Below are 13,077 nucleotides of genomic sequence, written 5' to 3' on the forward strand. Positions count from 1 at the left end.
TTGGAAAAGTGTTTCGGCAACGATTCTCTAAAAAAAACGGTCGTTTACCAGTGGCACGAGCGGTTCAGAAGTGGTCGTGAGTCAATCGAAGATGATGAACGCAGTGGCAGACCATCGACATCGAAAGTCGGTGAAAAAATTGATAAAGTAAAAGAAATGTTGGTCAATAACCGCAAATTAACCATCAGAGAAATAGCGGAGGACTTGAACATTGCCTATGGATCCGCCCAAGACATTGTGGTTAATGATTTGGGTTTCCGTCGTGTAGCAGCAAAGTTGGTGCCAAAAAACCTCAATTTCATGCAAAAAAGAGACCGTGTTGACGTCGGAAAAGACATGATTTGCGAGGCTGAATCCGATCCCACATTCATCAAAAGGATCATTACTGGAGACGAGACGTGGGTTTATGAGTACGACACGCAATCCAGACATCAGGCAAGTGAATGGCGTTCACCAAATGAGCCGAGACCAAAAAAACCACGTCGTTTTCAGTCAAAAAAGAAGGCAATGCTGACGGTTTTCATGGATTACAACGGTGTAGTGCATCATGAATTTTTGCCAGAAGGCCAGACAGTAAACAAAGAGTATTATTTGGGCGTTATGAGACGTTTGCGTGAAGCAATTCGCCGAAAGAGACCAGAAATGTGGGCAGAAAACTCGTGGATTTTGCACCATGATAACGCACCGTCGCACAGTGCTATCATTATTCGTAATTTTTTGACGAAAAATGCAACAAATACCATCCAACAGCCACCGAATTCACCTGATTTGGCTCCCTGTGACTTCTTTCTGTTCAATCGAGTTAAAAAACCATTACGGGGAACGCGTTTTAGCAGCCGAGAGGAAGTAATGGAAAAATCGCAGGAAGCACTGATGGACATACCGAAAACCGAATATAAAAAATGTTTCGAGGATTGGATCAAGCGCTGGCATAAGTGTGTTGCAGTCGATGGGGATTACTTTGAAGGGGACAATATAGATTTAGATGAATAAACTTGTATTTTTAATTTTCTGAATAAATTCCGGGAAATTTTTGATCAAGGTAGTATATAATTCATGGTAATAATGAAATGAAAATCTTTGTCGTATGCTATCACTAATGAGCTATGGAATGAATAGAAATTAATTATTACATCATAAATTACGTACTTTTTAATTTATATTACCCATATCTCAATCGCACCTTGACATAGGACAACCCTGAATTACAAGTTTTACTAATTAGTATGCTTAGAATTCCACGTCCCTTCAAAAACATGCAAACGAAGACCATATACATAGATTCCACATTGGGTCACAGTGGTCTAGTGAGTGTGCAGGGAATTGGGCTGCTGACTTCAAGACCAGCAGTTGATTCTAGGCGACTCATTTGGACACGCTAAGAACCTTCACCCAATTTTGGTGAATTATTTTGAGCATCAGAGTTTCCAGGGAAATGGTGGGCAGCACAGGGAAAGGAATGGCCCCCTCACCCTGATGTTTGAATTTCAAATGGCATACAGGCATTAGCATCAAGTGCACCTCGACTCTCACCTATCAAACCAACCTTCATGTTGACTACTGTGGCTAATGTTTCTACGAGGAGCAAAATCATGTAAATCTTTTTTAACCATATAACATAACAATAAAGAGTAAGTAAGTGAATTTATGCTTTGGACATGACTTGATTCATACCAGAGGAAAAAATGATCATTAATCAAGGCAATGCAATTGTACAGCAGTTAAATCCGGACAATGGAAAATTTTGTTTAAAAGCAAATGTATTTAAAAAACAACAAATTAAAATGAAAATCGTTTTACATACAAGTAGTGCTATTTGCCAAGAGTAGCATTAGTCAATGTAAGCCCCTTCAGCTGAAATGACCACCTGCAATCTTGTCCTGAATCGATGGCACGCACTCTTTAAAACAACGCAGTCCATATTCGTGAATGCTGCTACGATAGCAGTGCATAGAGATGTGACATTAGTGAGCCTCGTCTTATTGGTAACTGTTTTGACTATACTACAAACATATTAGTCAAGGGGGTTCAAGTCTGGGCTATTCGGGGGCCAGAACTCCTTTGGTCAGAGCATGTCAATGTCATCTGAGAGCCAGTTTTGGACTAAATGACTCGTACGAGCTAGAGCACTGTCCTGTTGAAAGACATATTGTCTCCCTGAGGCCACAGTTACCAACCACAGTTTCATGACATTCTTCAAATTTTGCAAATTTGCAAAAATTTTCAAAATTCCTCTGAAATCAGCGCCTGAGCGTTTCCTTGAATGAGGTTTCCTTGCCAGGTTCGCGAAACCTTCCCCATACTTCTCCACAGCATTATAATTAGCCACAACACCGTACACAGTGGATCTAGGGTACCTGAAAAATTGAACTATTTCACTGGGCAAATGCCCAGCACAAACACTTTCGTAATAGTGGCTCTTCGATTGTACTCCGCACTTGTACCTAACATCTTGGCCATTTTAAGGTTATGGCTGTTTACTAGATACCTATAGCTTTCAAGAACACCAATCACAACCTCCAGTGGAACTACAATATGGCAGGAAGTTCAAATTGAAATTTGTTCGGAGATAATCACTGCACCCTGTATAATCATGCAAATCTATATTTCTTTAAATAAATGAGATTCAGTACTTCTCTACGAAATGAAGCAAATGAGCTTTCCTGGCTTTCATAGGTGGTTCACTTACAATGCAGGCACATGGGAGTTTAAACATAAAAGGTTTAAACATGATTCAGGATTCAAAGATGCAGAGCACGATGGGCCACATGAAGGTTAACTAAGGTCTTTCAGAGCATTAGCAGAAAGGGAGATCACTCTAAGGGCTAATTAAACCTTGAACACTGAGTCACCCAGGAAATCAGGGAGCTGCACACCCTAGGGGATGCAGAATGACTCACCTCGCCTGAAGTTCTTAAACTTCCTCGCAAATTTTGAAATTTCCTTCTCATCTTCCCTCTTCCCCAAGATCTCCACAACGTCCTCGGGTGGCTTCAGAGGTGAGGCGGCCGTCTTTGGTGGGCTCAACACCTCCTGCCCAACACCCACCTCTTCCACCTTATGCCCTTTGGGTGCTTCCTCCTCCTCTGGCTGGCTCAACAATGTGGACTTGGGGCTGTCCCATGACCGCCTCTTTAGCGGGTCCATCACGTGATCTGCACACATAAACAAGAGTCAAGTACAAAATGAGTATCTTCAGGCATGATGTGGTGGAAGTCGAACATAATGAATTGCACTTTTCCAATTGATAACATTTTTTTCATTTTAAAACCGGGTTTCGATGCATTACATCATCATCAGGTGCACATCAAACCCGGTCGTAAAGTAAAAAAATATCGTATCAAGTGGAAAAGTGCTTTGATCAGTTATTCATTCAGAGTCGAGTAGCCTGGGCCATTATGTGATGCCCATTCAACCATCACTATAGTTTCCACACATGAACATTACATGCTCGGTTAATTACATTAACCTCTTCTCCATCCAAACATAGACCCCAAAACACAACTGGGCACGGTAGGAAGGAGGGATGAGGAATACAGGGAAAGCGCACTTCCTGCAGGTTTCAAAGACTGCCAACTGCCGGGAATACAATCAGCTTGTGCCAACAAGTCAAGTACCATATCTGCCCCAAATATAGAGAGGGTGTACTTCATCACCATTCATAATGTAAAAATCACCCACAGACTTATGTTTGAACATAATAAAAATTATTCTTTAATTTCTCAGGGTTATGAAAAATTTAGAACAGAAGTTTGCATTCTATAACACACCTAAATGAAATAAAATACATTAATTTTCAATATATAACAATTTTTTTCGTTTGTCTCAAATTATCAGTTCTATTCTATTTGAAACAGAGCTGTTTTACTAACAATGAGAGGATGGATTCCATCACTAAAGATTTTGAATTCCAAAAATTTTAAATGATTCTTGTCCAATGATTTGACCAATTACACAACTTGTAACTTACCTGAAAAAACGAATGGAAAAACACTGCAGGCAAGGTTAATAGCTCAATATGAGTGATGACTGAGGAGTGATAATAAAATTACTTTCGAAAGAGCAGACCACTCTATGGTGAATTTGTTTGAGTTATACGTAGCTCAAAGAACTAATTTCTATCATGGGATTTAATGTAGATATGGAATAATTGCAGTGACATGGAATAGGAAGGCAACATAAAGTAATGGCATTCATCATTTTAACCATGCAAGGGCATAATAGAATAAAACGACTTTGCCAAATTAAAATCAAGGCGGGAATGGGATTATGTGAAGTATCCACTGCACACCTGACTCTACATTACATATGAAAACATGGGGACAGTGGTCTCAAGAAGCTGGATGGCTGAAGTGCTGTGTAATATGGTGGCAATTGGCATTATCATTATTATAAATGAATTGGGAAACATTATCTGCTGACTTAAGACTGGTTTAGGTGATTACAAGGAAAGTAAGGGAAGATAAATGCATGTTTAAAAAAGGTGCCTCAACATAAAAGGTGTGCCCATAACCCTTATTATTGCCACAATTTCCAATGTTGCTCATGAAAAAATGCAAAGTATAAGGTTTCATAATTTGCAAATGCATGCCTAGTGCTTCAGCATAAAATCTCCAAACTGCAGTAAACTATTGATCATCTGTGTGTAGATTATCTGTTTGGTGGATAATTCTCTTCCCAGCACTAACAAATTTTAATAAAGTAACAATCAAGAAGATAATTAAAGGTTCAGAGACTTTTGTATACTTAAAAAATATCTAAGTTTGAAATACCTCAGCTTTCTTAAAAGTTTTTCATTTCACCAAATCAAAAGATGTCAATGGTTTTTAATGCTTTGTACAGTTTTGTACTTTCCATTATCATTCCCCCCCCCCCCACATTCATTAGCCCTGAGAATTCTAATTTAAGGCGAACAAATAGATATTTTTAATATGCAACAAATAATTCATTTACTATAGACACTGCACTATTTTAATCAATATCATATACTATGAATTTGATTCCAAATCCACGAACTTTAACCAATATTTGTCCTCCACAAATCATCTGTTTTTTCCTGGCTATGAGTTCCTGGTTTAGATATCTAGGGGAAATATTCACTTGATGACAGTTCTGTGTTCTTGTAAAACAATCGTGTCATTATTTAAATGACTTAAAAACCAAAAAGTGTACTCTCCATCGCTAATTAATGCAACTTAATGACAAGGAATGAAAAAATGGAGATTTTATGCATACATCCTCATTATATCACAACCACATTATCTAAACATTGCAGTTATCCACATTTTTCGATTGCCCAGGCTTCATCAGGTATCCATTAACACAGATAATCAAGAGTTCACTGTACTTTTTTAAAATATATTTTGGCAATTGGCGAGATATGCAGCCCCTTCCCCTCCCAGTAATCTTTGTCCCCAAGGGAAATGCAGGCCCTTCCATTCCCATAGTAACTTGCATTAACAAGGGGAGTGACTTATAATAAGGTTATACCTATCAGTAAATTACTCCCCTTACGAGTGTCGGTCAACTGGGTTTCAGAATTTCCTGAAAATCAGCAGGTAGACAGCTTTTGAATAACTATTCACTAATCACTCCAATTTCTCAATTATATAACCAATGCTTTGAAATTTAACTCCTATATAACTGCCTTATCGGTCAGCCCTTCATTCAAACATTGTTTTAGCCTATTGGTTAGGGTATTGGCCGGCTAAATCATAGGTGAGACGTTTGGAGTTCCCTCATGGAACTTTCTTCTTATAAATTTCTCTTTGAATTTATTACCTATCATCTTTCAATACTTTACGCTGGCTCTCTTCCCCTCTGCTGCATCTTGACATATTTTTTCCACCCCAGTAATTCCTGCTATGCTTCTCTCTCCCCACACACAATCCTGAAATATGTATGTCCTCTCTATAACTCCTGATTAATATATTTTAGTTTCCTTTTCCATTTTATTTTGCTCAAAATCTTCCTAATTTTCCAATTCCCCAATTGTAATGGCTTTGAACCTCTTCCTTGCTGCTCTCAATTATGCTTTGAAAGAACTTGGTGCAATTATGACTGAGGAAGCCTTGTCTCACCAGCTATCAGGGATGACACACCACTCAGTTGGACAAGTTCCACCGTTGCCAAGACTGTCTCGGTCGGGGTGGTTGAGAAATGGTGACTATTGGCTGTTATTTCGATTGGTAGTTCAAAGTCACTTAAAGTCAAACACGTGCCATCTCTCTGGTTTTCACCTCAATGCTACCAGCCAATTCTGGGAGAGCTTCCATCATAGTGATGGTGAAGCAGTTATCAAATGATTTATTGTGGGAAGCAGTGTGTTAAGGAATGGGGTGGATGAGGTATTTGGGAGATTTTGTAGAGTGGTGGTGACTGGCGACATGAAAAGAGAGGTTGGTAGTGCATTCCACAATGAAAGAAGAAGGGCGGGAAGACACAAGAGAAGTGCTAAATGATATTTTTCAAAATACTGGAGCCATTGAGCCATCTGTTGGGAAGAAGAAACTGTGGCGTGGAAAAATGGGGCAGCATTCACACCATGTGAGTTTGCAGGGTGAGGACTGCAGAGGAGGAAGGGAAGAGGGGTGAATTTCAGGTCTTGCGGATTTTGATATGACAGGCAATTTTGTTATTTTCAATAAATTGGGGGTTATGCCGGTAAGAGGAGGGATGTAGAGTTCATTCCCTATCATGGGATAATTTTCCTTTGGGACTTTTTGGTTTTTGTGATTACCATGAAAATAGGTGGTGTCAAGGTTCAGACTAACAGGGTGGTCTGTCACTCATACCTCTATTCCCGCAGTTGTCACCATTCCCATGCTAACTGCTCCATACCATTTCTCCTCTCCATTTGTGGTCACCGCATATGTAATAATGACCCCTCTATACAGAAATAAACAGAATGCCTCCACCACTCCCTACACAAACATTGGAATGTAGACAAATTAACTACAAGCAAAATCCTAACCAGGCATTCATGAGAGTGGCCAAAACATACTGCCTTAAAATTCAGATTGATGAAGTTTTCAGATTTACTAGTGGAAGCGATCATGACTCAAAAGAATACTCTTCTTTTTCCACATAAATTATACAATTATATACGTAGATGAACAAGGTGTCAATGTGCTGCATTCTTATCATGCGTCACCATCACCCGATGACGAAGCTATGCATTGAAACCTAGGCGGTCTAAATATATAATTTATGTGGACATATAAAGCGTATCCTTTTGAGTCAGATAGTTAGAAGAGTGAAATACAATAGAAGTTTTTCTTTTTGCAAACCAGTCTTTACTAAAAATGTGGTTTTCTGCATGATGTCTAGAATGAATTCAAACCTTAGAATTTTGCAACTGGAATGACCAAACTTATCACTTCACTTCTCCATTAAACAAATGATTTCTCCTTTCAAATTCCAAGTGGGAAGGGTATGACACACACCTTTGCCATGCCGACCAAACAGTTTCTCCTGCCACTCATCCTTCTCCGGCACATTCGAGGTCCTCGGAGGTTTTGAAGGTGGCACATTTGAGTTTCTCCGAAGGAATTCCCCTCCGGCCAGATTTTCGAGCATGTTGGCTGGCTGTCCCCCTGTCCCTCCTTGACTGGCATTCAGTGAGCTGGCAGAGCTTTTGTGTGACAGGTCATCCAACTGACAGGGAGATTGCAAACAGATTAAATGAAATTAATACTTTCCAAAAGTCTCTAGGGGAAAAATATGAGTATGCAGTTAACAATATAGGTATCAACAATGTCTCTAATATATTGATTCAACAAAATCACACTCGAAGATTTGTGAAGCCCACCTCCAATAAGTCCACAATTTCACAGGACCATTCCCTACCATAATGCCCCAGTACACTGCAACCAACTCCATTTTGAGGACACTGCTCTGCACATTCTTCACATTAATTAAGAAGTGAATTCAACTGCGGTGCCTTCATCTGCTTCCTCTATATATTTGCAAATTTTGACAGTCAAGAAACTACTAAGTTGTTCATACCCAACATTCAAAGTCAAACCTCATTAGCTATTTTCTTTACAAAAATATTAGAAGATGTATGAATAAGAGTTAAATTATACCACTTTAAATATTACCATCTTTCCAATTCTATACTCCCATGAACATTATAATTGTACCAATAAAATAAAATTTCATGGTAAAATACGATAAAGATTGATCTATAGATTTACATAATTTACTATTATATAGCTCATAATATTAAAGAAAAAATTCCAACATTGAAAAATGTCTGGAAAACATGAGCAAATTCAATTCACTCTGCGGCATGCACTCAGCATTCACAGACACTTCTAAGAAGCAATGGAACTTCCTGCTAATTTGCATTTGCATTCAAAATAAACATTTCATAATGCGAAAAAAATATACAAAATTTTATACTAGTTGGAAGAGCTAGTAATCTACTGCGCTGTCAATACATTTCATTGGAGGATTTTTGTCCAATTCTGGGATAAGTTTATGCTTTGTCCCAGCCAAATTTGCTTTCTAAACACCCTTCTATCAGTTGTAGATACCAAGGAACCTCCAAATATGAGCATGATCCATTCAATGACCTTTCTCGCAAAACGAAACACTCATTTAGTGAATCATTTTTTTCCATACAAAGTAATGCAAAATAAAATAATGCCTTCCATGCCAAAATAAATATCTTTTGTGCAGAGTACATTCAAAGAAAACTTTGCAGACATTATTTAGGATCGTGGGTCATGTTCACCTTTTCTTCTATTGTAGGATGCGAATAAAAAAGATTAGAAATAATCGCTCTGTTCATGATACATTCTTAATTTACGTTTACAGAAACCTATCTAGAGACAATTGTTTTTATTAACCCTTTTGAAAATGCAACATGAAAACTAAAAAAATCCAAACATTTACAGACCTATGTACACAACAATTTATAGAAGAGTTTCGGAAAAATAAATTAGTCTGTAAGCATGCCTTTCTAATTGCATTCTATTTTGTACACATCTACCACATAAATCCATGAGAAAAAGAAGAAACATGTAATTTCTATACTTCATTTATTCTAATACATAGTACTTCATGTATGGGCAGAGTACGTTGTATTATATACACGTATGTATAAATATATAATAGGATAGGTTGATCACACGAATACAAGCAATTCGTCACCTGAATCACAATTAAATGAATTAAGTGCATTTATTATCTCTTCAGGCACATCACCGAGTTCACTCTCCGAAGTTAACTCTTCCTCATCTTCTAGCAATGGCATTAAAATATTGCCTCAAGCTTTTTCAAATCCATTTTTTACACAGGTTCCTCTGACACCCGGTCAACTTTCCCGGATCCACTGGCTTATTTCTTCATAAGACACTCTTTTAATCCTTTCCGATTCTATGTAGTCTTTCATACCACAAATCATCCCCTTTTCACAACTAGAAAGTAACTTTGATTTCAACGATTTATTAATGGATAAATCCTAGCAGCCTCGCGATTTCCTTTTTCTTTCCCAAAATAGATGACTTCTAGCTTAAACATTGTTGTATACGATTTTCTTCTCCACGGGTAATTTTCTTGAAAAAATTTTAAATTACAAAAGCTTAATTCAGGTTAGAAACAATCATTATGTAGGCGGCACTTTCATAGAACTTGGACGGTGTCTAGAACAGCTGAGTGCCGATACTAACAAAGCAAAGTTTATGAGACAAAACAAGAAAATAACATTCCATTCATTCTCTAATTTTTTAATAATTGATTAGCTGAAAGTTACCTTACATAGCAAATAAAAGGGCACACAAACCTAAGTCTTGTTTCGACTGACGAATCATAGGGAAAAAGCAATAAGGTGGCATATTGCGTTGGCTTGTAAATATTGTTTATTTTTTGATCCTTCTGCTGTTTGGAGTTCATAGTTATCTTGCACTCTCCTCAAGTGCATGGACAAAATTAAGGAGATAGATGCTTCAAAGGTGGTGACAAGAAAGTCAACCGTTGCACATGTATTTTCTGATGCTGAACAGTTGTCTCTCATATGGATAAATGAAAAGCAATTACAATGTAAAAATATTTAAGAGAATATCTTCAATATAACATTTTTCATGGTAATGCATTATCTAGGATTTGTACTTGTTCCTGGTACTTGTAAAACAGCACTTTTACTTCTTCCCCAGGATTTCCCAGGAAATCAATTTGCTACCTGTAGCATATAGTAATACAAAACTCTAAGTGGTTTTTGCACAATAAGACACTATTCTATGCACCCATCACAACTAAATATTCCATTATTTTGGCACTAGAGTCATAAAAATTCTTGATTTTGAAATTTCTTCAGTTTCACCATGTTCCAATAGTCAAGAGAGACAAGCCATTAGCGCATTGCTCATTCATGCAATCACTTCATTCACACATACATAATGAATTACCATACTTCCTAGCCCATAAAATGCACATATTTGAATCAAAAATTCATTTTATCGGCCAAGGATATACAGGTACAGCTTTGACCTATGAAATGCAGGCTGATTCATCGGAAAAATACTTACTCTTTCGTATTTTTTCCAACATAAGGCATAGAAAATGGTTGTATTTAATACATATTTCAATTCTCAACCTGTTTTGAGCCAGTAATAAGCATTGGAGTTTTAACATTTCCTTCAATGTACTTCCTTAAGAAATTCCTCCTTAAATTGTTAATGTGTACAAGGTGGTGCACTTAGTTACATCCCGAACGTGATCCTGCGGGGAAGCTTATACGCACTGGGCTAATGGGGAAGTTGCCCCTCTCTTGATACATTTTATCTCTCCCCAAAAACTAAGTGTCGCCAAAGAAGTTAAAATTAGTATAAACTCATGGAATATGAAGAGAGAAGAATGCCGGTACTGAATTTTAACTTTAAATTGTGAATTATGATTCAGAATATGGAAGCGGGCCAGCTGAAAGGCATTCGATCAACCTCTGACTGATATGACACAAGAATAGAGGAAGTTGAAGATGGGTTAAGTAAATACAGTTATGAGTCAAATCTTTGCATTCGTGGGCTCCTAAATGGCCATTCCTGGATGAATATGTTAAGAACTGAACAATAAATCACAAAATGAATGGGCTTACTGTTTCAACAAAAATGATTTTAATTGATGGGAGAAAATTAGTGATAACTATGTCTATCACGGATTGTTCCAGGAAAACGCCATGGTGCTAGATATTTGTGATGAGAAAAGGTTTTGCATGTGTAGTAGATTTACAATAGTATCATAACTGTCACTTGAATATGAAATAAAGGTTTTAGGGACCAACTCATGATGCCACACGGACAGGAAAAATAATGAAACAGCCAGAGTTCTAGTGTTTGTGAATGATTGAAAAAGCCCTGACAAAAAGTTAAAAGTAAGACAATTATAATGTATTTTAAAAAATGAGAAATTAACAATGCATTAGATGGAAGTGAATCCAACATTGCCTATGAGGAAAGTGACAAACCATAGTGAAAATAACTGTAGAAAAGACTCAGCAGCAGTGGTGTCAAAGTTCTGGGATTCCATGATCAATAAATATTGATAGAGCACCTAATTTGTTAGGGTAACAATTCCATTTTCTCTATCATGTTTTAACATTAAAATACCTTGATCGTTTACCGTCTAATCTAAATATTTTTTGCAAACTCTACCCTGATAAATCACAGTGCAACTTATGGGCTGATATGTCTCACAGGCCGGAAAACAGGTTACATCATGATGAAATGCCTATTCTCTAATTAAGCAGATGCTAAAAAATGAAGACAACCAAAAGAGGAGCTCATATGAATTGCTCCTCTTTCTAAATCTCACATATGTGCAAAGCTATTATGGAGTCACCTCAATTAAGATGGGTAAGCAATTGGAGCATCTCAAATTATGTCATTGTGAGATTTATAGAAGTGAAAACCTAAAGGCGAAACTTACAGCAAAGTCATCATCACTCTCCCCCTCGCTGATCACCCCGGGGTCTGCTTCCCCTAGCACCTGACCTGACTTCATGCCCACCACCTCCTGCGGACTCCAGTCCTGACTGCCCTCCATGGAGCCATCTACACTGCTTCCCTTGCCACCAGTCAGCTTCTTCTTGCCCTTCACCACCTTGTGCCCTGCAAAGACGACAATGGCTCAATCAAAGGGCCCTTCTTGGGGAGGGCAGAGAGAGAGAAATGAGGAGCTCGTACCTCGATCACACCCAACCCACACAACTTTCGTAAGGTGGCAACTTTGAATAATAACTCGGTTTAAAGCTATTTTTGGAAGTGAGCCTTTATTTTAAACCTTCCTTAGAAAATCTATAATTTAACTTTTCATTTTCCATAAGGCATTGACAATATAATGTGATTTTCAAAAACACCACTTCCAATGGAAAAACCTAAATCATTATTTATCCGGCAGTCTAAAATTATTGTGCTGGTAGGCAACTTCTCCAATGATAATTTTCACAAATGATTAATAAATACCTTAGAAATTTACATATTGCCATAAAATAGTTTTAATGAATCAATGTGCAAAATATTACTTGCAAAAGTAACAATTATGAAATAACCTGGGACAATATGTTCCAAAAAAGCAATTGTTGTCTCACACACAACAATGGCATGATTTAGTATTATTTCTGGGTTCAGAAACATAAATTAGATGCTCCTACTGTATTGATGGAGAGCTGTCTGGACCATAATTTTAGATTAATAAAACAGCAATGGAAGTTACAGGTACATAAATCGGAGGCCTCACACCACATTATTTATATTTCTCTGCATACCATCACACCAAGCGCATATGTTGACTTGATCAAAATGATTCTTACCAATGGACTTGGCAAATGTCTTTAAACTTTTCCTCTTCTCTAAGCTCCCAATACTAAGCAAACTTCCTCCTGTAATAAAAAATGCAACATTCCATCAGAAATTTTAGGAAAGAAGGAGAACATATTGCACATAAGGTTCATACAGCCTGTACATACACCCATGAGTACATTAACATTAACCTTTACTGTAAGATAATATTTATGATACCCCATGGGAGAACATCTCGAGTGAATGTCGGGGAAAGATGAAGGAACTCATTCTTTTG

At 37.6% G+C, this 13,077-nt stretch overlaps 1 protein-coding gene across 2 annotated transcripts in view; it reads right to left on the reverse strand.

Moving 5' to 3' along the window:
• Window positions 1–13,077, reverse strand: part of Rip11 (Rab11 interacting protein) — a 43,508-nt gene that overhangs the window by 12,115 nt on the left and 18,316 nt on the right. For both annotated transcript variants that reach the window (XM_071583996.1, XM_071583997.1), the window contains 4 exons: window positions 12,812–12,880; window positions 11,929–12,110; window positions 7,446–7,656; window positions 2,901–3,155 (listed from right to left, as the gene is read on the reverse strand). In XM_071583996.1, coding sequence (XP_071440097.1) covers window positions 2,901–3,155; window positions 7,446–7,656; window positions 11,929–12,110; window positions 12,812–12,880 — 717 coding nt within the window. The remainder of the gene's footprint in view (window positions 1–2,900; window positions 3,156–7,445; window positions 7,657–11,928; window positions 12,111–12,811; window positions 12,881–13,077) is intronic.

The sequence above is a fragment of the Hetaerina americana genome, unplaced genomic scaffold (genome assembly GCF_022747635.1).
Source record: "Hetaerina americana unplaced genomic scaffold, ioHetAmer1.1.p SCAF_16, whole genome shotgun sequence".
NCBI lineage: Eukaryota > Metazoa > Arthropoda > Insecta > Odonata > Calopterygidae > Hetaerina > Hetaerina americana.